The following is a 24,007-nucleotide window of genomic DNA, read 5'->3' as shown; positions in this document are numbered from 1 at the left end:
ATTAATAATAAAATTACAAAACTTATTAGATGGTACAGCATAACGCTCCTAACTTATTAAGCTACATCATTAATGATAACGGTTTCACAAATACAAGCAATTAATTCTTAAACATAAGATTTTAATTCTCCCTTTTTGATAACACGGATCAACATGTATCTCTTCAAGTAATACAATACAATATGTTTTCGGTGGAGACAAATTTTTTCAGAATAATGTAAAATCTATTTTTATTTGAAGAGATTTTTTTTTAATAGATTTTACTTTTTTTTGCTCTTGTATTTTTTATATAGGTAAACAAATACAAACAAATAGGCATTTAGAAAATAAAATACAGCACCACTAAAAGATTTTTCAAATGAGATTTTACTTCTCATTTGAAGTTGGGGATTTTTCACTTCTCATATGAAGAGTCATATAATCAATAATGGTTCTAAAAGAATCTTCAAATATGATTATTATTCTATCTCTTCAATTTTGAAGAGTGATTTTTCCCTCTTTAATTAGTATTATACTATTTTTTTACATCATCATTATTAAAGAGGGAGAAATATTATAACTATATTATTGAATAAATGAGAGACAGTTAAATTTAAAGAATTTTTAGAAGATTACATTTTTTTTTCTCTATGTTATTTATCACATAATTATATAAATAAATATTTGAAGAATAAAATTATATGAATTTTTTAGCGAATACTCTTTAAATGAGAATTTTGGAATTGCCTTATTTATTCAACAATGTTAATAATATTTGTCTAAATTAACGAATCAATCATAATATTTGTTTTTTTTTAATCAATACTATCGGTGAGCTCTTAATTATTAGATTGAGCTTTTGTTTTGGTGGCTATAAAGAGCTCTTTGCCTTTGTCCACTTGCAAGCTTACAATTAAATTATTTTGGGCTCGGCCCCGACCATAAGCTTTGTATTTTAGCTCACATTTATCACGTAAAGGACCATGTTGAGTTGATAGTTTTCTGAACATGTGGCTGTCTGAATACCGGCCAATAACAGGGCAAATTCACTTCCACGTTTTACAAGCATTCATAACCACTTAGAATTTAAATGAAAATCAAATTGCTGCCTTAATTTCTTTGAAGTATTATGGATAATAAAAGCAAATGTTAATGGTAAGGATTTAAAGTTAATAAGGAGCATCTTAAAATTCTGGCTTTTAAAAAAAAATGTTAATTTTCTATCTATTGAATCTACTTAATTTGATAATAAAGATTTAAAGTTAAAAAATAGAATTTATGTATCCATTTATTTATTATTGGGTTGATTGGATCCAATGGCAAAAAGTTAACTCACTTTCTATGTCAAATTTTTAAATTAAGAAAAGAATACCCAAACCCAAATGTGTGTGCGCCTGTATATATATCTATATATATGACAATAACTTATTTTATAATTTATTTCTACTTTATATCTTATAATATTGCTAATGTATTGAGTTAAAAAAAATCAAATAAACTACGGGTTAGATTGGCATCACAATGGCGGATAAAATAAATTATTTATGCTATGTAGGTAATTTAATAACTAAAACATAATTAGAAGACAAATTCTCAAATAACCCACCGCACACCCAAAACATTTACAAGCATGATACATATTAAACTCGTACGTTCACCTCCATCAACCAGGATTCAAAGCTTCAATCAAATTAACATTCCAACAAGCAACCACTCCAGAGTCTGAGGCCTTAAATAATCATTGACCATTGGGTTTCTGTAATGGAAATGGTCTGGCTGCTTGCTATTATTATGCACACCATTAATAATTAGCTGCCTTCAATTCAGGAAATTTTGCATCTGACTGAATACAATAATAATAATAATAATAATAATAGAGAAACAACCTATTGAATTTTTATTTTTATTTAACCAATAATAAATTATATTAGTTTGTATAAAAGAAATTTATATTCTAATCAATACTGATATGAGTATATTTGATCTATAGAACTGATTGACAAGTACTCTTATTGACTTATTGTCATGGTAAACATACTCTCTGTTTCAAATCATCTAGCCCTTGTAACCTAATCAGGGCCAAGTCTAGAGTTCAGGGTTTTTAGCGAATTTTTTTAATGAGATCTATTTACATTTAGCTGTTTTAACACTTAAATAAATATAAAATAGTTTAAAATTCAATCAATTTTTGTTTTTTAACTATACTGTGAATATCAACAATAAATAATATAGTAAGAAATTAAAAACAAAGTAGTCAATAAAATATCTTTTTTACTTCTTTTGGAAATATTATTCCAAGAACTTTTTTTTTTCCATTTCAACAATGAGTGAATAAATGCAATAATTTATTTTTTATAGAGAAGAGTGTAAGAAATTTTGTTTAATAATTAAGTACTTTTTCAATAGGTAATGAATTTAATATTTTTATTATAAAAACTAATAATAAATTAACAGTTAGACAATATTATTAATTATAGATCTTTAATACTAAGGTTATCAAATATGGAATTTGAATAAAAAATCTTAATTATATGATAATTATTAATTAAAGGGAGCTTCAAAAAACATGCTTCCTTATTATATGTAACTTAAAAAAAAAATCTATTATTTTGAGTATATTAAGGAGATCCCCCTTCCCTCCCCTCGTCCCCCGAAAAAAAAAATCATCATAACATTTGGGACTTAACACGACTGTAATAAGGCTTGTCTAATATATGAGACCCTAAATGACCACTTAATTCGTAAATGCTTAAAACCATCCTTTAACCTAGTGAAAACTCAATTTTTTTTTCCCTAAATGCGAGTTAATTCTTTCTTAATGTAAGAGTAATGACTTCGGCTGCACCATAGTAGAAAGATGTCCATTGGCCCAATAGATTCTGATGATATAACATTAATGGTATTGTAGTTATAGTTAAAAAAATGATACTCTTTTTTAAACTGATTAATAGAGGAACAGATTACTTCACCTAGTGCACATGTGATTAAAGTTCCAACTAGGCTTGGCAAGAATACCCACTCGACCTAAATTCGAACCTGTGGACAGTCCGAATGTGACATTAAAAACCCGGCTCTATGCCCAGAAAGATTTTTTTTTTTTTAATTTACAAAAATAATGTAAAAAGAAAATATAAATAAAAATTTACCAAACCGAAACCCCAAACTCTCGACATAACTAAACACATTGAAACACATTACACATACACACAATACAATCTGCCACCCACCGGCGACCTTTAAGCTGGCAACCACCAGTCACCACGACTCCACTTGCAAAAATTACTGTCCCTGTGCCGTAATCTCACCATAGAATCAGCACGCAGCAGCCAACAGCTACAACATCCCTTCTTACTTCTCAGCTGCTGACGTTGCTGCCTTGCTGGCCTTCGTGGGCGGCTTCACTCCATACGCTGCTAGCCTTCGCATGCGACTTCGCTTCAGTATCCAAACTTGGGACCTAACCCGGAGTTTTACAATCCCTAATTCCATACTCCACATGTACTGGCGGCACAATTTAAAGAAAGATTTTGTTTAATTACTGGCTGTCTGGATTTGGCAACGTAGACATTTTGAAGCGAGGGGGTTAAAAAAGAAAAAGAAAGGAAGAGTTTGGATGGGCAATGGCCATAGACATGTAGGCAGAGTGAGATGGATGATTATTCGTGATTGTGGTAGGAAATGTATGAGAAAGTGTACGATCATGCAATGGCACAATTACCATCACCTACCATCGGTCCTTTCGTAGCCTCTATTTTTTGTTTTTGACATATCACATCCTCTCCATTGCCAAAGCCTCACGCGCCGATATATCAACACTTTTAATAACTCTTGGCGGGCCCCAACTGCCAATTCTCCTCCCTCGTCGTGCTAATCCGACGGTCCACGTTGGAACCATCCTTCAAAGTGATATCCAAAATCGCCCATGATCTTCACATCTGTTGACAAAGTGGGGCGAGTTGACGAATTTCATACATCTCCAGTTACGCTATTTAGCATTTTAGCAAGCACGTTCTCCCACCAATAATTTCACTGTCGCAGAACAAAAAAGTGAAATGAATAATAATATGTAAAATTTTCGAACTACAAAGTGAACGTATACTGAACGTCATCTTCTTCGCTCATTCCTCTTTTGTTTTCGTTTTTCTCTCTCTTTTTATTCCGCATTCAAGGGGGGAAAAAGTTAATTTCCCTAACGTAACCCTAGATTTTCTCGGCCAACCAAACACCCACTTTCCCGAGAAATTCCCAAACCCAAACCCCAATCACACACCCAATTCACCCCACCACCACCATTCAGTCCCCTCCTAACCCGTCGTTTTCCGGAGAAAATCCCGCCCCCCAATCAAATTTTGATTTTCCGAGAAAATTCCTCCTCTGAAATTCCCGGTCATGGGAAAGATTTTCCGGGAATACAGCAAGCCCAATAATGCCTCTTCATCCTCCACCTCCGAAAGCAGCACCACGTCGACGTCGATCACCGAGACGGTTAACGGATCTCACCAGTTCAAAATCACCGGGTATTCTTTGTCGAAGGGCCTGGGGATCGGCAAGTACATAGCGTCCGATACGTTCATGGTGGGCGGTTACGCGTGGGCGATTTATTTTTATCCCGATGGCAAAAGCGTGGAGGACAATGCCGCGTACGTCTCGCTTTTTATCGCGTTGGCTAGTGAGGGGACTGACGTGAGGGCGCTTTTCGAGCTCACTTTGTTGGATCAGAGCGGCAAAGAGCGTCACAAGGTTCATAGCCATTTTGGCAGGACGCTGGAGAGCGGGCCTTACACCCTTAAGTATCGCGGTAGCATGTGGTGAGATTCCTTTTCTTTGATATTTCTCTGTTGATTTGTGTCAATTATTCGCTGTCACATTTTCAAGAATTTGTTATAAACCTGGGTGTTTATGTCTGTTGTTTGAAAATGATAATAGTTGAATCCTTGAAAATGGAAGCTAATATATTAAGGTTCAGGGCAACTAGAGCTTGAAATGTGTCTCTTGTACTGTATGTGGTTTGGATGACATTGGTTGTATTATGTTCAGCCGGTACAATTGTTTGTTTCAAGTTCTTGTAGTAATTCATAAACATGCAGTTTATCATAAGTATTTGCTTTCCAAGCGCCTTATAGTGGTTTGGATGACATTGGTTATATTATGTTGAGCCAGTACAATTGTTTGTTTCAAGTTCTTTTAGTAATTCATAAACATGAAGGTTATAATAAGCAATTGCTTTCCAAGCGCCTTATAGTGGGTGTGATCATTGGATGTTGTTGTAGGGGGTACAAGCGGTTTTTCAAGCGAACTCTTCTGGAACAATCAGACTACCTCAAGGGTGATTGCCTCTCGGTCCACTGCAGTGTTGGTGTTGTGAAGTCACACACAGAGGGGCCTAAGATTTACTCCATAGCGATACCGCCTTCTAACATTGGTCAGCACTTTGGCCAACTACTGGAAAGTGGGAAGAGAACTGATGTAAATTTTGAAGTCAACGGTGAAACATTTGCTGCTCACAAATTGGTTCTTGCTGCTCGTTCGCCTGTTTTTAGGGCCCAACTTTATGGTCCGATGAAGGATCAGAACACCCAGTGTATAAAAGTTGAGGACATGGAAGCCCCAGTTTTTAAGGTTCCTTACATCTTCTATCTTTTCCTGGTCTTGCAATCTTAGCTTTTGTTGTAATTTTGTTGTATGTATGTCTGCATAGTAATTTTGTTGGGATCTGAAAGTTCTTCTGATCTATGTGATTAGTTTGATGTGTGATATGTCTGATGCCAGATTGTGACCCATGTTAACGTTTTAGCAGAATCGTCTGATTTCTTTTTCACTTATTCTTCTATCCTGCTTAGCGCATTTAGTCGACAAATAAGTCATTTAGTGCTTATTTCTATGTTGGCAATTTGATTTGTGATCATGTGACACTAATTGCCTTTGGTTCTTTGCATTTCTGATTTGTTTATAACCTATCAGGCTTTACTACATTTCATATATTGGGATAGTCTACCTGACATGGAAGAGCTTACCGGCATGAGTTCAAAGTGGGCTTCTACTTTGATGTCTCAGCATCTGCTCGCAGCAGCTGATAGGTATGGTCTGGAAAGGCTTAGGCTGCTATGTGAGGCCAACCTCTGTGAGGATGTTGCCATTAACACTGTGGCAACCACATTAGCCTTGGCAGAGCAGCACCATTGTTTCCAGCTGAAGTCCGTATGTCTCAAATTTGTTGCAATGCCAGAAAATCTGAGAGGTGGTTATTCCATAGATTCTATTCATATTCAGCAAATATACATTGTGTCTAATAATTTCGTTATAACATTGTGCTTCCTAGTTTGGAAAGAAAAAAAATTATTTTATGAACTCTGCCGCCCTATAAAATGTAGTTCTATTGGTCTATCTGATTGACAATTATCCCTTGTACATACATCTCGATGCCAGCATTTTAAACTTGTGTTGTGCCACCCTCCGCACAGCTGCTTGGTGAAATGTCATTAGAATGGGATGGCAAGTGGTCATATCTTTTGGAAGCTATGTTATCACACAATGCATGTTTCATTTACTAAAAGTTCATTTCATTGCTGAAGACCAATGTACTTCTTCACATGTCAATGGCATTTTGTTTGAAAACCCTTACTGGAAAGGTCATTGTTAGATCTTAACACTATTTTACGTGCATTGTTATTAGGTTGAAAGATGTCCAGATTTCTTGGATTGTTGAGGTTTATTTTCTCTCGTATTTTTTTCCTTTTACCTTTTGCCGATGTGATGCTGAAACCTGTTTTGTATCATTGTTTTTGCAGCTGTGATGCAAACTGATGGATTCGAGTACTTGAAGGAAAGTTGCCCCTCGCTATTGACTGAACTCTTAGAGTATGTGGCTAAAGTGAGTGAGCATTCTGTGGTAGTTTGCAGGCATGGGAATGAAGCCATACTTGATGGCAGTGACGTGAATGGTAGACGGGTGAAGCAAAGGCTATAGGAAAAACATCTTTATATGCGTTTTCTTTCTATCAAACAAATATAAGAAGAAATCAAATCCTCTCATTTAGGATTAGAAACAATTTTCCCCTGTTCAGCTTTTCTATTTTGTAAGTGTTGTAAATTTAGTTTTATCTTTTTTCGCGTTTGGTTTCACTTCGTTGGCTTGTTATTTGGAAGTTTTTTATTCTGCATATTTTGCTTTCCTTGTTTTGTGGTATAGTTTCTTGGATTTACGCTAAGCATCTTACTCAAAGTTCCGTACTCAAGTAATTCTTTTGAAATATAAGTTTGGTTATTCACTACATTCTATTGATATTTATAATAATGAAAAGTCCTAAATCGCTTTTGTGATATCGCGGATCAAATATGCTGGTTGTATAAAACACCTTGCACAATGCGTACTACTGGTGTTGGTCGGTTCAAATTATATTTTAAATGAATCTATAGGACACTTACAAAAGAACAAAAACAAACTTCGATAATATATGTATATAGCCTATATTTACATAGAGAAAGTGTGTGTGTGTGTGTGTGTTAGCATTTAGGTTCTACCGAGAGATTTCACATTTTAGTTAAAATGTATACGTTGGGTTTTATTGTGTGTAAATTTTAAAATAAAAAAAGTAATAAGTTCAATGGCTTAAACAAGGTCATTGAATGTCATTTTAAAATGTCTGAACATAATTTTTTTTTTTAGAATTAATACGTGCAAAAGAAAACTTAGAATTGCGTAAGAGAATCAGATGAAATTAACTTAACTAGAAATAGGTTTATTGATGTCAAACAAGTAAATAGTAAATAATATAGGATTACTTGTATAAGTAACATGAACATTAAGGAGAAAAATGAATATTATAAATTAAAAGAATAATTAATTAGTTAATTAAATAGGCCCTTTTGGATGTGGAGCGGGAAGTTGGGCCCTTGGCCTCCGTGCGGCTATAAAATGAAACTTGTAGTGGGTACCGCGCTGGCATGAGCGAATTCCGAAAGCAAAGAAGCAGAACCCTGTCCATTACGGCGACGAAAAATGGTAAAGTTGGCTTCTTTGGAAAATTTTGCCGATTGGGTATACTCGGTTTCGGATTTATTGTGTTCCTTTCCGAATCTTTGCAGCATATATGTATTTGTATTGGTAAAATTTTGGTGTGTGCTCTTTCAAATCGCCGGGTTTTGATTTTCTTGCGGGTTTTGTCTGTTTGCAGCTGTTCTTTTCATACTTCAAGGATTTGGTGGGCAGAGAAGTGACTGTTGAGTTGAAGAACGATTTGGCAATAAGAGGGACTCTACATTCAGTTGATCAGTACCTCAATATCAAGCTTGAGAATACGAGAGTGGTTGATCAAGACAAGTACCCTCACATGGTACGTACTCAAACTGTTTCACTCCTAAATTTGTAGGTCTTTTTTTTTCATTTTTTCCCTTCAATTATCTGTTTTAATTTCTGGCGTGGGGATTTTGTGAATGAAATTAGAAATTTTAGGGTTTTCGGACTCAATATTTGAGTTTTAATCTATGGGGGGTGATTGTGTACTGGGTGTTATTTCCTTTACCTCGTTTGCTTTCAGGGTGGGAATGTTCAAAGGTGATTTGGAACTTTGCATTTTTAGTTTACTTTACGGTTAACATAACTTTCAATGTAGCATTACGCGGATGTAGGTGAGATAATATTGTTTTGTCATTGTAACAAGGGTAGTTATTTATCAGTTTGCTTCTGCAAGGGCAGGTTGCTCTCAATCCGAGTTGTTCAATTTTTACAAATCTTGGTGTCTATCCTTAGTTTCCTGTAGCCCCATAAGCTTCAAGTCCAATGATGTCCCTCTTATTTAGATCCCTTGAATATGAACTATTGTACTATCTTCTTTTATTTTTTATCCAAATCTTGGAAGCCCTAGAAGATATAAGATGGACCAAAAAATAAGCTAAGCAGATATTAGCGGTTGATGTTGCTTACTAGCTACCATGAGCGTAGTCGTATAGAATCTGGTGGCGCTCACCTTACCTTGTCATCTTTCTGTGTCAGTCTGTCTCTCAATGAATATGTTTTGTCTTGGCGTTTGACTTCTTTGTCTCTATTTGTGCTGAAAGTTTATTGGCTTTTACTTTGGTCTTTGTATGTGCACTCTTTGAAGAAGAGTCTGCCTTTCGACATAATGTGATGCTTGTCAGGGATATGGTGCTATCTTGCTTTCAGCAATAATTATTTCTTGATGTATCTGTTGAACATTGATGGAAACTTGATCAGATCATAGTTTTTTTCATAAGAGATCAGATCAAAGTTATCATAGCAGATATGGTGATGTAATCATAGAGGTGTTTTTAGATTTAATTTGAATTCTTGGGTTTGTTGTAAGGTTTTTGAATCTTTTAGGGACGTAAAACACTTTTGTTTAGAGTCAAAATCATTATAATGTAACACTTTTTTTTAGAGTCAAAGTTATTTTAATGTCAAAGACACTTTCTATCGAACTTCAAATTATGAACAACTTAAAATGTTGTTTGGGTATTCTAAATGAATGAATGATTTGCAAAGATAATTTCCTACTGCTGTGAGATTGAATTGTGTGGAATTTTTAAAATCTAATACACATGACACGAGAAACTGTAGTTGCAGAGTGTTTAGACTGGAGCCTAGGTGTTCCCTGTTGGGGATATTATCCTGCATCAGTTGATAACGATTCTTTGGTTAAGCATATGAGGCGTGAGCAACCCTCAACTTTAGAGTTAGCTTTTGAGTATGAGTTAGCCCCATGGGCTTCTATGGTCACGTTCTTAGTTCTGCCTGCTTGTATGTTTTGAAATTTGTTGACTATGATAGATTTTGGTGACCTGATTAATACATGTTCTGCGATGCATTACCAGCGTGGAAGTAAATTTTCCATTAAGGTCGTGGTAGTGTTTCTGACATTCTCACTATCAATTAGTATCCTTTTTATTTATTTATTTGTTTTTTGTCTTTCCATCTTCCTGCATAATTTTTGTTTATTTTCAAAGTGCTTTAATGTTTTGCTTGAAATGCTTGTCTGGGGATATCACTGACTCTGGTTTTTGAAACCTCTAGACTTGTGTCCTTTTAGAACTTTTTAATGCGCTTACGTCTTGAGTTATACAATAGGTCTTCATATGTGCATCTTCTGGTTGAGTGCAGCTTTCAGTGAGGAACTGTTTCATCAGAGGATCAGTGGTTAGATATGTTCAACTGCCTCCTGATGGTGTTGATGTCGACCTGCTTCATGATGCCACAAGAAGAGAAGCTCGGGGTGGCTGAAGTTAGTTGTTTAAATCTTCAATGTACTTTTGTAGACATTGGTTTTTCTTCTTTTAGATGTAACTGTTTTTCTGTTTAAACAAAGCCTAATTGACAGTATAAAGGCTGTATATCTGTTCCCTGTGCTAATGTGGATGGAGTCCCTCCTATTAATTGGGAAAGTGTTGCTGGTTGTGTGAACAATCTGTTTATCTGGGATTTTTCTGAATTCAATTATGGAAGCATTAGCAGTTGTCGCTTTTTATTTTGTTCTGTAAATGCAGTTGTTCTTGCTGTACTTCATTTCTTCAAATTTAGACGTGCAAGCTTAGTGTGTTTGTCAAACATTAGGTCAACGCAGTTCAAATTGAGTCTTTTTAGCAGCAGCTTGATGCCAAAGGAATATACATATATATTTAGTCACCCAAAATATCCAATAATCGGATCCCGAAATTTCCTCTGGATTTACATTCCTTTAAAAATTGACACATCTCTTCTTGCCATTTTCTATTTCGTTCCACATCTGTCTGGATGAGTAAATATAATTCCGATCTTACTTTGTCTACCTCCGTGCTTTAACCGTCTTCCAACTTAAAATACTTAAATCTACAAAATTTAATTCTTTAATACATTATTGAATTGAAGGAAATTGAGATTCTCCCATATTTGGCAATTAATATAGTTTCTTATTTTACACTTCCTTTCGTCAAAGATTTGAGTACATAAATCTCTCTTTACCTTCAAAAAAGAATAGGGTTCCCATCAGCCATTCCATTTTTTTGAGGTTCAAATGGCTGACTGTAACACACCAACTCAGGTATATGCATCTTGTTTTATATCTTACTTTATATTTTTTTCACTCTTTTTTTATTCATGCAAATCCAAGATGTTTTTGAACTATGCATGTACAAGCAGATTTGCGTTCTGAAAGTGGAACTCCAGTGTTGTGAAGCATGTCCCAGTAAAATGAATAAGAAGTTGCTGAAAATCCAAGGTTATGCATATATATTGACTTGTACCCTTTATTTCTTTGTGGTAACTGGAAAAGGGCAAAAGTTGAAACAAATAAAGTTTAATATTTTTATTTTATTTTATTTTATTTGCTTTGTGGTATAGGAGTGCAAGGTATTCACATAGATACAGAAGAAGGATTGGTAATAGTTACTGGTTTACTAGATCCAGCCATAATCATGCAGACGATAGGAAAACTTGGCGTAGAGGCAGAGCTATTGGCGTACGAAAAGGATCCTAAAAAGGCCAAAAAGAAACTCGATCACTTCTTGAAAGGCAACTCCAAGGACAACAAAAGAAATCTAGAGGAGATCGACGATCACGACCACGATGATCGTGGCGGGTATGAATATGATGCTCGTTACGCGATGCCTAATTGCACTTCCTGCCATCACCCAAACTATGGCACGAGAAGAGTGCTTCCAGGATTTCCAAGGCCAAACTATGTGCATCCAATTAATCAGCCGGTGATTTATAACAGGCCTCCTCCACCACCGCGCTATGTTAGGTGGACAAGGCCACCCCTGCCATATCCATTCAGCATCTACGAACCACAAGGGCAGGACGTTGGCAACGCTCCCCACCACACATTCAGTGATGAGAATGTCAGTGTTTGCAGTGTAATGTGAGCTTATCTGCTTGATGTCATCTCAAGTTCTCAATACGATGATTAGTAGTTAGTATTAATTATTATTCATCTATCATTGTATTATTGTAATAAGGAAATTTAATGGACGAAAAATTAAGTGAAAAAATTCTAAGGTTCAGCGACTTCTCTCCCATATATATTTATTACTAAACACTTTAGTTTCAAGATTTTTATTCGACACATTTCGTTTTTTTTTCTTCTTTTATAAAAAAAAAAGAAGCTATAAACTCACACAATCATTGAAAATTGAATCTACAACCTAAGTCTTATGAATGACTGGAACTAAAGCTTGGCGTTACAAGTGTTGTTGCTGTATTCTTGTATTCTTTGGCATATTGATGAATCAAATCTTCTAAAAGTAGCACAATTTTGAAATTCGGTACCTTTTAAAGCGACAAGTTTAACACATGAAGTTCGGTACTCAACAAAAAAATTTGGATGGTAGAAAGTTTTAAAGTTCACATACAATTTCATATACCTTTAATTTTTTTTTTTCCCAAGAAGAGAAAAAAGCCCGTGGGTCAACGCCGGCCCAATTTTGCATCTGGGAGGGCCGAACGTGGGCTTGGAAATGCCCCCGTCCATTTGCCTACCCTTAAACATAGAGCTTCCTTATTTGGGTTTCTTCTGGGCAATTAGGTAATTTCGATTTCTTTTAAAGGGTTTTATCCTTGCTTCATAATAATTTCAGCAGAAAGTCGATGAAATTTCCGAGTCATCAGGTGTTGAAATGGACACTGAAGCGGAGCTTCCGAAAAGGTCAACGGCAAGGTAACACTCTCTCAATTACATTTTGCTAAAAGAGGCAACGGTCGATACAGCAAAAATGAGGGTTTTGACTTTTTGAGAATAATTAGTTAATGCAATTTTGAGCTATTTACCTTTTTGGGTCATCAGAATTTACCCTTCTTATAGTTATGTACTCGTCTTCTTAGCTTTGTAAAGTCTAATGGGTGATTTTGTCAGCTCTGGTGATTGCATTTGCTGTGTCGGTGCTTCGTTGTTTTTGTGTGCTACACTTGTTGAGACAATGGTCATGGGTAATGTGACTCCTGTGCTTACATTACTTTCAGGCACAAATGTGTTGCGTGCTACAAACAATTTAAGCGAAAGGATCATCTTATTGAGCACATGAAAATCTCATACCATTCAGTTCATCAGCCAAAATGTGCTGTCTGTCAAAAACTCTCTAAATCTTTTGAATCTCTGCGGGAACATCTTACTGGTAAAATATATTTTCATGTTCATTCTGATTGGTCCATTCGTCAGTTGCTTATTTTGTTTTCCTTCTTATAGGTTCTTATTTTATTTTCCTTCTTATAGGTCCATTATCAAAAGCACATTGTTCGGGGATTTTCTCTGACAGAGGGTGCAATCTTTGTATGAATATTTTTGATAGCCCCAGTTCTCTTATCAAGCATAAAGAAGCATGTTCCCTTTCTGCACCTGTTCCCTTTGTAAGTTGATTATTGAATTTTTAGGGTTGCCGCTAGGAAACTTCTAGGATTGTTATCTCATGTAGTTTTTAAACCTTTTGACAATCAATTGCAGAACATCTGATCATTTCCTAGACATTCACACTTTGAATATTTTGTTGATTGCCGCAGGAAAAAACACTGTCTAATGCAGAATCTCAAAAGAAAATTTCAGGGGCAATTGATGAAAAGCGCACATGCAGAGGTCCCAAAGCAGTTGCTATGGACTGTGAAATGGTTGGTGGTGGAAGCAATGGAACACTTGATCTTTGTGCTAGAGTTTGCCTTGTTGATGAAGATGAGAATGTAATTTTTCACACATATGTTCAACCCCAACTTCCTGTCACTAACTACAGGCATTTCCCTGCCCTACATTGTTTTTGATTCTGCAAATTAATCATTAGGAAGAACCTGCTGATCATTGATATATCTTCGTAAATAATTTCAGATATGAAGTAACTGGGTTGACTGAAGAGGATATAAAAAATGCCATGCCTCTTAAAGAAGTGAAGGATAAAATTTTGGAAATTTTGAACAATGGAGAGTCTACCGGGAGGCTTATGTTGGATGGTGGAAAGGCCAGACTTCTTGTGGGTCATGGTCTAGAGCATGATTTGGATAGCTTGAGGATGAATTACCCTGATCACATGCTGAGGTAATATAAATATTTTAAAGATTTTTGACCTGTCTAATTGATTTAAGTTCACTTTCATTGAAAGATACATGATAAAAAGGATGGATTGTTATTTGAATCGGACAAATGTCATAATATGGTTCAAATCACCCACTCAGCTGGTTATCTATGTTCAATTCAAAGTAAAATGTGTTTATAGATCTTCTCAATCTGCAATACAATCAAACTTGATTGTGATTTGGGATCTGGAAATGAGAATCACACTTCTTTTAAAACAATCTTGTGATGTATCTATGATTACCTCCTTTACCTTATTTCCTGGGCTTAAACTTCAAGTCTTCTCCAGCAAAGGCCACCAAACTCGAGCAGCCACAGTTATGGTAAAAGTTTTGATGAAATTTCTACTAGTAGCATTTAAACTTAGCTTCAAAAGTTTTACTTGGAGAAAAATAACTCTGAACTCTGTTTGTATCTAGTTGCATTGGTTTCATAAGTTTCACTTGGTGAAAAAATAAACCTGAACTCTGTTTGTATCTAGTTTCATGTGTTTTGGCTCTCACAGTTTTGATTTCAATATTTTAAGACATTTTCGATTATCATATATTTTGTCTATGCAGCTGTATTGTTGCATTGAAGCATGGCCTTTTTTTTTTGCGCCTTAAAATAACCTTTTCTTTGTGTAGGGATACTGCAAAATATCGTCCATTGATGAAGACAAATCTGGTTAGCCACTCGCTCAAGTACCTCACCAGAACGTATCTAGGGCAAGTTATTTTTGCTTTCAGCACCCATCCTCATCACTAACACCCCCACCCCTCTCCCTTTAATTTTTTAAATTTTCTTTGTTATCCTGAAGTTTCTTGTTCATGTGGAGCTGCTATTGATATTTCTTTTCTTTTACAAGGGAAAAAGGAAAGAGGAAACTTTTAACTGATTCTAACATTTCACTATTCCACTGTTAAACTATAAAGGTTCTTGGATGCTGTTTATGTTAGAAAGTCTCGTAACTTTTTTAAAATTTATAGTTGATGTGATAGGGGAAGCAAGAATTCCTAAAGAAGGTCAAAGAAGAAATTTAGTAAAATGAAAGGAAAACAGTCTTTTGTTCCCATGCAATATCTATATGCATTTTATGATTTCAAATAACACGTCGGCAGAGTATGGTATGGTCGGCCACTTGGTGTCTATTCAATGTTTGGAGTTCTGCGATCACTAATGTAATCTGTAAGAAGGATAGAAAATCACCGTATTTATTTGCTTCACAGGTATGATATACAGTCTGGGGTGCATGATCCATACGAAGATTGTGTATCTGTCATGAGACTGTACAAGAGATTCCGCAGACAAGATCATCAGGTAGAAGAAATTGGAAACCAAAATACTACCGGCAGTTTTGATTCTTACAAATACAAGGAGCTTGAGAAGATGAGCCCAAATGAACTGTACCAGATATCAAAATCAGACTATAGATGCTGGTGCTTGGATTAGTATGGAGCCTTAGCTTGTGTACCTCTGCTTTCTTCATCTCTATGTATATAGCAATTTTTATGAAGCACCACCTTTCTGATTTCGCGCGCACATGAATGAATGCTTTTCTATTGCAAATGAATTACGGTCTCCATCATCAGATATCGCGCCATGTTTCTAGTTTCAAATTAACCTTCTTTCTTTTCTGTTTTGTGCAAATGGGGACAATTTGAGGTACAAATATTATATAATTAAAAGGGAAACAAACGAACAAAAATATATATATATTTTTTCTTTTTTTGGATGCCATGAATTATTTTATTCATTCAACCGGCCATCAAAGCGGCGTGTAATATCCTATTAAATGTAATCGCGCAAATATCATTTCAGTTGCGAAAGAAGTATTTAATTGTTTGATAGTCGCTGTACCTGTTGATGTTATTTTAATCATGCGGAACTGCCGGCCCGCCCGCCTTTTGCTATCTTGACTTTCGTAATATTTACAGCAAAGTGACAAAAGCGCAAAACGTTTTAATCAATCTGCGAAGAAAATCAAACTAAATAGTAATCGTATAGAGACTTTTCCGCCCTTATCTCATTTAACGTGTCGCTCTCTTACCGTGTAACTAAATGGAATGAAAAATTGTATCTACAATCTCTAGAAGAAGAGCCTTGAAACTGATGGCGGTGAATCATCAACAACAGAGTCTATGGCGCGAAGTGCTGGAGCTGACGAAGACGGCGCAGGACCGGAACACCGACCCTCTGACATGGGCGATTCAACTCAGCTCCACGCTCAACTCGGCCGCCGACGGGGACGGGCCGACTCTCCCATCCACCGAGCTGGCTCACCTCCTCGTCTCTCACATCTGCTGGGACAATCACGTTCCTATCACATGGAAGTTCCTCGAGAAAGCCTTGACTTTGAAGATCGTCCCTCCCTCTCTCGTTCTCGCTCTCCTCTCCACGAGGTTTGAATTTTCATGTTTTTATATTTATGCTTACACTTACAATTACATAGTTTTTTTTTCTGTTTTTTTTTTTAAAAATTAACTAAATCATGGGAAATGCAATCATTTATTTACTACAGGGTCATTTCAAATCGGCAGCTTCACCCTGCAGCATACAGGCTTTATTTGGAATTTCTTACGCGGCATGCCTTTTCTTTTGCATCACTAGTGAATGGGCCAAATTACGATAAGTATGAATCAAATTCGTTTCTTTTTATTATGTCACACTTATTTGACTTAGGCTCTGTTTGATATTGCTCTATCTATCTGCAGCGGTAAAGTGTTAACTTTGGTTTACTTACTATCAACTTTTAGCTCTTATTTTGCAGCTGGAACTTCATATTTCAGCTCAGCTGCATGCATTCTGTTTCATGTTGTTTTTGTTGGATATTTTGCTTGGAAATTATTGATGTAATGGGCACTGACACATCTTCATTGTGAAATTTACAGGATCATGAATTCTATAGATGATGTTCTTAATCTTTCCCAGATTTTTGGCCTTAAAGTGTGTGAGTCGGGGGTTCTTCTTGTTGAGTTTGTCTTTTCAGTTGTATGGCAGTTGCTTGATGCATCATTAGATGATGAAGGCTTGCTGGAATTTGCTTCAGACAAGAATTTCAAATGGCCAACTAGGCCACAAGACATGGAAATAGATGGGATTGATGGCTTTATTGATAAGAGGTCTGAGCACCACGAGGGACTTTTCAGAGCTAATACTACAATGGCCATTGAGTTAATTGGAGAGTTTCTTCAAAACAAAGTCACTTCAAGGATTCTTTACCTGGCACATATGAACATGTGAGAGCTTGTTTTTATTAGATATCTTTTAACTTCATCTTAAATAATGATTGACATTACTAATATTTGAGTTGATTTCTTTTAGAGTTTGGAGGAAGGTTACTTTGAGATGTCATTAATGCACGAACCCCATTATTCTTCTCAGGCCATCACACTGGGGAGGTTTCATTGAGCGGCTAAGGCTGCTTGCACTGAAGTCAGCTGCTTTGAGGAATTCGAAAGTTATAACTCCTGAGGCCCTTCTGCAGTTGGCATCTGATACACGTGGGGATTTGGGTAGGAAGTCTAAAACAGCACCACAAAAAGAGTGTCATGCAGTGGCATTTCCTGGTTCTTTAATGTCGTTGGCCGGTCAATGTAATGGGACAAGTCGGTCTGCCCTGTGGCTTCCAATTGATTTGTTTCTGGAAGATGCTATGGATGGAACTCAAGTTGCTGCAACTAGTGCTGTTGAAATTCTCACTGGTAAAATTGGATTGTTGTATTGTGATGCTAGTTCATTGCTTTCTCTACTTCTTCTAGGCAGCGTTATTGAGGCAAGTCAATAATGCAGGTTTAGTAAAGGCTCTGCAGGTAGTAAATGGTACTACATGGCATGATACGTTTTTGGGTCTGTGGATTGCAGCTCTACGGCTTCTTCAAAGGGTAGGAGTTAGTACCAGCTTGATTTTGTTGCTTCAAATTTTGAAAATAGCTTTATATCAGCTTGCCTAAACTTTTTGGGATATGGTATCGCTTTATGGCTGAGGAATCTAAAACATCTATGTTGTGTCTAATGTATGGATTACATGTTTTATAAATAGAGCCAGAACATGAAAAAGAAATGTTCGAAAAATAGAAATGTATACTGTGAATTTAGTAACTTTGAGCATGCATGGATGGAATTTGCTTACTCTTATGTTTATGCCAACTTACATTTTATTGATTCCCGATTGGATCTGTCTAGCCAATCTAGTCACTTGCAATTTGACCTGAATCATTTTCAAGGTTCCAGTGTAATTTTACATGCTTCTGTTTCGAGAAATCTATAATGACATGCCTTAATTTTTTATTTTGGTGTATCTTTTAGGAAAGGGACCCATCAGAAGGCCCTGTACCTCGCATTGACTCTAGCTTGTGCATGGTATTGTCTGTCACAACACTTACGGTTGCTGACATTATTGAGGAGGAGGAAAGTGAGTTGATTGATGAAACTGAACAAAGCCCAAGCAATCTTCCAAAAGACAAGCAGGCTCCAGGAAGACGGCGGAAAGATTTAGTCACAAGTCTACAACTGTTGGGTGATTTTGAGGACATGTTAACTCCACCTCCATTTGTTCGTTCAATAGCCAATCAAGCTGCTGCAAAAGCAATTATGTTCATTTCAGGTCTCACAGTTGGTAATGGTTACTATGAAAGTGTGAGCATGAATGGCTTGGCCACGAGCTGTTGTAAGTGATATTATTATTTCGGTTTCACAACTTTATTTATGTAGTTTATTTTGTGGAGAAAAGTAAGTAAACTTTTCTACATGTTTCTGCCCGGGCCCATCTTCGCATATATCTCCCCCAAGCTTTTCTTGAACAAATATTTTTGATTAATCAATCATTTCGGAAATTTCCCTTAATTTAAGATTTCATAAAAGAAATTTTTATGAACTAATTGAATCTGAAAATTACATAGCCCCTTTCACATTATTCATCTTAGATTCTTATTCTTGAATATGTTTTTGAATTTCCCTTTCATTGACTGTGGAGAGATATTGTCTTGTCTTCTTTAAATAACTTTGCTTTCAATCTTTCACTTTCCTTGCAGTAGGAAACATGCGGCATCTAATTGTCGAGGCTTGTATTGCCAGGAATCTGCTGGACACATCTGCATATCTTTGGCCGGGCTACGTGAATGCTTCAGACAGCAACCAAGTACCCTGTAGTATTGCTACCCAAATGTCCGGTTGGTCATCATTGATGAAGGGGTCGCCTCTAACTCCATCTTTGACAAATGCTTTAGTTGTAACTCCAGCTTCTAGGTATGCTGCTTCTTGAATCTCTCAATAGCATATCTATTAATTTCTTTTTGTTCTAGATCAATCATTCTAATAATCGCCCTAGAATCACACATTTTCTATCAATTTCTTTATTTTATGTTCATTTTTTATTATATACATAATTTATCAAGTGTAGTGCCCTGCTAACATTAAAATGCTTGAATAAATGAAGTAACTTTGACAAAAGTAGATCTAATCTCATAATATTAGTCAATGACCTCACTGAATTTTTTCAGCTGAAATATTGATTTAGTGGCCTGAATGATTCTGCCTAATATAGTTACACAAATGCAATTATGATGTCAGTCAATGCACGTAAAAAATGCATACTTGAAGTAATAGCCTTTATTTTTCCGCTATTCTATTTCCAATTTGGCTAGGAAAACAGCATGGTTGTCATGTTAACTGCAGCATTCCTGGTTTTTTCTGACTATGACCTGGTCTTCAGTTACAACAATCTTTTTCCTGAAGCCAGGTATATCAGATGCTCTTTTTTGTAAATTTACCCAGTGATATGGGAACTTAATCTAAGCTCATGGATTTGATGGAAGCTTAGCAGAGATCGAGAAGGTATATGAGATTGCAGTCAATGGTTCAGACGATGAGAAGATATGTGCTGCTACAGTTCTTTGTGGGGCATCTCTGGTTCGTGGTTGGAGTGTTCAGGTAACATAGTGGATGCTATTATGTTTACTTACAGACTCTCTATCAGCCAATGGCAAACTTTCCCGCCGTCTTCCTTATTGGTTCAGGAGTCGTGTTACTTTTCCTGGTTCCTATGTCCTTTATAGTGAATTTTTCTTTTGGTTCTTGTTTGTAGGAAAACACCATTCTTTTCATTATAAAGCTGCTGTCGCCTCCAGTTCCTGCAGATTATTCTGGGAGTGAAAGTCATTTAATTGGTTATGCTGCATTACTGAACACTCTTCTTGTTGGAATATCATCTGTGGATTGCATCCAGATTTTTTCTTTACACGGCTGGGTAGGTTCTATTTAAGCATATTATAGCTTCATGTTTGAAATTTGAACTAATTGCAAAAATAGTAGCGAAACAAGTTCTTGAAGAGGTTCGGTTACTAGAGTCCAGAAAGAATATGTCCTTGGTTCATGGAAAATAAATGAAATCTAGAGGGCTCCTATTTATTTGAAGATGAAGAAAGGAATCCTCCTAAGTTCTTTGTATCTATGAAATAAAAAGAAACCCTGAGAACAAAATATGAAGACCAGAAAGAAATTGAAGTAGCATCGCTTTCCTCATCCGTGTAGGTCACTTCGCTAATGATCTTAGCTAATGATGCATGGCTGCTTGCATATATTTCTGCTGACTCAATAATTGAAAATATTGGAATTTATTAAAAATAAAAACGGACAAAAGCTAAAGGGACAAAAGCTAAAGGTCCAATCTAAGGAATGAAGAAACCTAAGGTCTTCATGTTGTCAGCTAATTTTGTTCAATTTCTATTGCCAGGTTCCACTACTTGCAGCTGCATTGATGCCCATTTGTGAGGTTTTTGGATCAAGCATACCAAATGCCTCATGGACTCTTTCATCGGGAGAAGAATTCTCTTGTTATGCAGTGTTCTCCAATGCATTTACCATTCTAGTGAGATTATGGAGGTTCCATAAACCTCCTCTTGAACAGTTAACTGTAGACATGCCACTGGTTGCTTCCCAACTAAGTCCTGAATATCTCCTGCTAGTTCGTAACTCTAAATTAGCATCTTTTGGGACTTCACCAAAGGATCAAATGAAAAGCAAAAGATTTTCAAAAAATATAAAGTTTTCTACAGATCCCATATTTATGGACTCTTTTCCCAAATTAAAGCGATGGTATCGACAGAATGAAGAGTGTATTGCTTCCACCCTCACTGGTCTTGTACATGGGACCTCTGTTCATCTGATTGTTGATGCGCTTCTCACTAAGATGTTTAGAAAGATTAATAGAAGTGGGACGCCTTTAACTTCTGCAACTTCTGGAAGTACCAATTCATCTGGTTCTGGTTTGGAGGATGTATCAATTAAACTCAAAGTTCCTGCATGGGACATCCTGGAAGCAACTCCTTTTGTGCTTGATGCTGCTCTGGCCGCCTGCGCCCATGGCAGATTGTCACCTCGTGAACTGGCTACAGGTTTGTCTAATATACTTAAAGAGGGAAGGAATGCTTTTGTTATTGAATCTTTATCATCTAGGTGCGACATTTACTTGAAAGATGAAAGTACACTTGGAGCTTGGTGAGAAGGGATCTAGTGGTTGGCGGTTCATGCAGTTGATTATTATATGTTTATTTCTATATGCTGGGCCTATATAAACAGTAAATTAGTGGCCCACTTATTTCATATAAGATAATGAGTTTTCTTTTTCTTAAGATATTATATTTTTCATTTACAGAAATTTAAATCCACTTTGGGAAGTTTCATATCAATGTCTGAAATTCTAGTGTCAAATTACAGTTTACTCGATGTATTGTTACAAAATTACCACTGACCTCAATTTTTCTTTTATATATATCACCATTTACAAAAATATTGTTTGTTGATCTGCCCGTATTATCTTTTCAATGATCTAAGCATATCTTGTTGGCATCTGTGAGGTGGTAAACGTATATATGAAATGTATGACGGTTTTATTCATATTTCTCAATATATCATATACTTGTCTGCCTCTTAAAATCTTTTTACTCTTATCTCAGGACTCAAAGAACTTTCTGATTGTCTTCCAGCAACTCTGGCAACCGTTGTTAGCTACTTTTCTGCAGAAGTAACACGGGGCTTATGGAAGCCAGCCTTTATGAATGGAACTGACTGGCCAAGCCCTGCTACAAATTTATCCTCTATAGAACAACAGATCAAGAAAATCCTAGCTGCCACTGGTGTTGATGTCCCAACCGTTGCCGTAGGTATTTCTTCATATTGTCTGTTATGTGAGTTATTATATCTGCTTTGTTGAATGCTCGTCAATGGACACAATGAAATTTCTTCACATCTACTGCCTTACTGCCATCACAACCAAGAATAATCATCCTTTTCCATTCAACTCTTTTGAGTAAAAGTCGTGTCAGTCAACTCTCCTAGACACTCTGTCACTTATGGTTGAGCTGGTATTATTTGTAAGGAAAATATGTACCCAGGAATTAATAATTTAACTTGAGATTTTGATCAACACATATACATTCTTAAACAGAGGAGGTTCGGCTCCTGATGATAAAGGTGGAAGAGTGGAATTACTTGCGGTTTTTTTGATGTTATAATAAATGAGTGCAATGAATGAAATATCATTTCAGATTTACCGGGAATTTTATGGTTCTATAAATCAGTCTGTTTGATATTATGCCTCAAACTTGTTTGCTTGCAGGGGGAAATTCTCCAGCTACGCTTCCTTTACCATTGGCTGCCCTAGTTAGCCTCACAATAACATTTAAACTTGATAAAGCCTCTGATCGTTTTCTCGCTCTAGTAGGCCTTGGCTTGAGTTCTCTTGCCTCTAGTTGCCCCTGGCCATGCATGCCCATTGTAGCCTCACTATGGGCTCAGAAAGTAAAGCGTTGGAATGACTTCCTTGTGTTCTCTGCTTCTGGCACAGTCTTCCACTATAATACTGATGCTGTAGTCCAACTCCTCAAGAGCTGCTTCACATCCACTCTTGGGTTGACTTCCTCTCACAATTACAGCAATGGTGGTGTAGGTGCCCTTCTTGGCCATGGATTTGGCTCACACTTTTCAGGCGGTATCTCTCCAGTTGGCCCTGGTATTCTCTACTTGCGAGTTCACCGTTCTGTTAGAGATGTCATGTTCATGAAAGAGGAAATTCTCTCTATTTTAATGCATTGTGTTAGAGATATTGCTAGCTGTGGGCTGCCCAGGGAGAAATTGGAGAAATTGAAGAAGACCAAACATGGAATGAGATATGGGCAAGTATCTCTTGCTGCAGCAATGACACGTGCCAAGCTTGCAGCTTCACTTGGGGCTTCATTAGTTTGGATATCTGGTGGATCAAGTTTGGTGCACTCTTTATTGACAGAAACTCTGCCATCTTGGTTTATATCAGTGCATGGACTGGTGCAGGAAGGAGGGGAATCAGGATGCATGGTTGGCATGTTGGGAGGTTATGCACTTGCGTACTTTGCAGTGTATTGTGCAACATTTGCTTGGGGTGTGGACTCGGAATCACGAGCATCAAAGAAGCGACCAACGGTTCTTGGGACTCACCTAGAATTTCTTGCAAGTGCACTAGACAGGAAGATATCAGTGGGTTGTGATTGCGCCACTTGGCGGGCCTATGTATCAGGGTTTGTTACCTTGATTGTGGGTTGCACACCAACATGGATGCTAGAGATTAATGTGGATGCATTAAAGAGGCTGAGCAAGGGTCTGAGGCAATGGGATGAGGAAGAATTGGCCCTGACCCTGCTGGGAGTAGGCGGCGTTGGTGCAATGGGTGCAGCTGCCCAATTGATTGTTGAAAGTAAAATTTAGAGGTATTAGCTTATAAGGTAGAAGATTACTTGTATGGATTATATTATCTAATATAATCCTTTCCGTCTAGCGGATGTTTGTAACAAAAAACTGCTACATTAATTATTATTATTATTATTATTATTATTGCTTGTAAAATCAAAACATAATATGATATAATGGAAAATCAGGTTAGAATTATGAACTAGCTACCTAACACCTTTAGTTATGATATCACAGAATCCCTCGAACCCGCTAGGGAAATTTACAAAAATAGCCAAAAAAAATTA

The 24,007-nt window shown here is 36.5% G+C and overlaps 5 protein-coding genes across 8 annotated transcripts; all 5 read left to right on the top strand.

Annotated features, from left to right (window-relative positions):
- Positions 1-3,969: 3,969 nt before the first annotated feature.
- On the top strand, positions 3,970-7,187 carry LOC102628741 (BTB/POZ and MATH domain-containing protein 2). Its single transcript, XM_006479710.4, has 4 exons — positions 3,970-4,787; positions 5,250-5,598; positions 5,941-6,217; positions 6,768-7,187. Exons 1-4 carry the CDS (start codon positions 4,369-4,371, stop codon positions 6,944-6,946), a joined length of 1,224 nt encoding a protein of 407 aa, XP_006479773.1. The 5' UTR covers positions 3,970-4,368; the 3' UTR covers positions 6,947-7,187.
- A 639-nt stretch (positions 7,188-7,826) lies between these two features.
- On the top strand, positions 7,827-10,460 carry LOC102628439 (sm-like protein LSM2). Its single transcript, XM_006479709.4, has 3 exons — positions 7,827-7,981; positions 8,154-8,312; positions 10,097-10,460. The coding sequence occupies exons 1-3, from the start codon at positions 7,979-7,981 to the stop codon at positions 10,214-10,216; spliced, it is 282 nt and encodes a 93-aa protein (XP_006479772.1). The 5' UTR covers positions 7,827-7,978; the 3' UTR covers positions 10,217-10,460.
- Positions 10,461-10,594: 134 nt separating this feature from the next.
- LOC102628147 (heavy metal-associated isoprenylated plant protein 32-like) lies at positions 10,595-11,977 on the top strand. Of its 2 annotated transcripts, XM_006479708.4 has the most exons (3): positions 10,595-11,012; positions 11,111-11,189; positions 11,312-11,977. In XM_006479708.4, exons 1-3 carry the CDS (start codon positions 10,986-10,988, stop codon positions 11,833-11,835), a joined length of 630 nt encoding a protein of 209 aa, XP_006479771.1. In that variant the 5' UTR covers positions 10,595-10,985; the 3' UTR covers positions 11,836-11,977. The 2 variants fall into 2 exon arrangements, with proteins under 2 accessions (XP_006479771.1, XP_024954378.1); XM_025098610.2 differs by lacking the exon at positions 10,595-11,012 and having other exon boundaries at positions 11,042-11,189.
- A 511-nt stretch (positions 11,978-12,488) lies between these two features.
- LOC102627850 (RNA exonuclease 4) lies at positions 12,489-15,573 on the top strand. Of its 3 annotated transcripts, none has more exons than XM_006479707.4 (7): positions 12,489-12,626; positions 12,929-13,080; positions 13,179-13,312; positions 13,463-13,686; positions 13,779-13,985; positions 14,648-14,728; positions 15,230-15,573. In XM_006479707.4, exons 1-7 carry the CDS (start codon positions 12,586-12,588, stop codon positions 15,450-15,452), a joined length of 1,062 nt encoding a protein of 353 aa, XP_006479770.1. In that variant the 5' UTR covers positions 12,489-12,585; the 3' UTR covers positions 15,453-15,573. The 3 variants fall into 3 exon arrangements, with proteins under 3 accessions (XP_006479770.1, XP_052292589.1, XP_024954355.1); XM_052436629.1 differs by having other exon boundaries at positions 14,648-14,687; positions 15,230-15,377; XM_025098587.2 differs by having other exon boundaries at positions 12,518-12,626; positions 12,822-13,080.
- A 384-nt stretch (positions 15,574-15,957) lies between these two features.
- LOC102627163 (mediator of RNA polymerase II transcription subunit 33B) lies at positions 15,958-23,861 on the top strand. The gene is made up of 12 exons (XM_006479705.4): positions 15,958-16,402; positions 16,522-16,632; positions 16,892-17,239; positions 17,385-17,704; positions 17,793-17,884; positions 18,309-18,669; positions 19,034-19,247; positions 19,817-19,931; positions 20,086-20,247; positions 20,734-21,394; positions 21,956-22,162; positions 22,618-23,861. The coding sequence occupies exons 1-12, from the start codon at positions 16,113-16,115 to the stop codon at positions 23,736-23,738; spliced, it is 4,002 nt and encodes a 1,333-aa protein (XP_006479768.1). The 5' UTR covers positions 15,958-16,112; the 3' UTR covers positions 23,739-23,861.
- The last annotated feature ends 146 nt before the right edge of the window (positions 23,862-24,007 follow it).

Source organism: Citrus sinensis, chromosome 3, assembly GCF_022201045.2.
Source record: "Citrus sinensis cultivar Valencia sweet orange chromosome 3, DVS_A1.0, whole genome shotgun sequence".
NCBI classification, from domain to species: Eukaryota; Viridiplantae; Streptophyta; class Magnoliopsida; order Sapindales; family Rutaceae; genus Citrus; species Citrus sinensis.
This window is presented reverse-complemented; position numbering and strand designations above follow the sequence as displayed.

Excerpts from the sequence above, each read along its gene's own strand:
- LOC102627163 (XM_006479705.4), top strand. The coding sequence starts at position 16,113 with ATGGCGGTGAATCATCAACAACAGAGTCTATGGCGCGAAGTGCTGGAG. Across the intron at positions 16,403-16,521 it reads CTCGCTCTCCTCTCCACGAG|GGTCATTTCAAATCGGCAGC; the intron begins GTTTGAATTTTC and ends TATTTACTACAG. Across the intron at positions 19,932-20,085 it reads TTCGTGGTTGGAGTGTTCAG|GAAAACACCATTCTTTTCAT; the intron begins GTAACATAGTGG and ends TCTTGTTTGTAG.
- LOC102627850 (XM_006479707.4), top strand. The coding sequence starts at position 12,586 with ATGGACACTGAAGCGGAGCTTCCGAAAAGGTCAACGGCAAG. Across the intron at positions 13,081-13,178 it reads TCTGCGGGAACATCTTACTG|GTCCATTATCAAAAGCACAT; the intron begins GTAAAATATATT and ends TCCTTCTTATAG. Across the intron at positions 14,729-15,229 it reads CTCACCAGAACGTATCTAGG|GTATGATATACAGTCTGGGG; the intron begins GCAAGTTATTTT and ends TTTGCTTCACAG.
- LOC102628741 (XM_006479710.4), top strand. The coding sequence starts at position 4,369 with ATGGGAAAGATTTTCCGGGAATACAGCAAGCCCAATAATGCCTCTTCA. Across the intron at positions 4,788-5,249 it reads AAGTATCGCGGTAGCATGTG|GGGGTACAAGCGGTTTTTCA; the intron begins GTGAGATTCCTT and ends ATGTTGTTGTAG. Across the intron at positions 6,218-6,767 it reads AATGCCAGAAAATCTGAGAG|CTGTGATGCAAACTGATGGA; the intron begins GTGGTTATTCCA and ends TTGTTTTTGCAG.
- LOC102628439 (XM_006479709.4), top strand. Across the intron at positions 8,313-10,096 it reads AAGACAAGTACCCTCACATG|CTTTCAGTGAGGAACTGTTT; the intron begins GTACGTACTCAA and ends GGTTGAGTGCAG.
- LOC102628147 (XM_025098610.2), top strand. The coding sequence starts at position 11,069 with ATGCAAATCCAAGATGTTTTTGAACTATGCATGTACAAGCAGATTTGC. Across the intron at positions 11,190-11,311 it reads GAAGTTGCTGAAAATCCAAG|GAGTGCAAGGTATTCACATA; the intron begins GTTATGCATATA and ends TTTGTGGTATAG.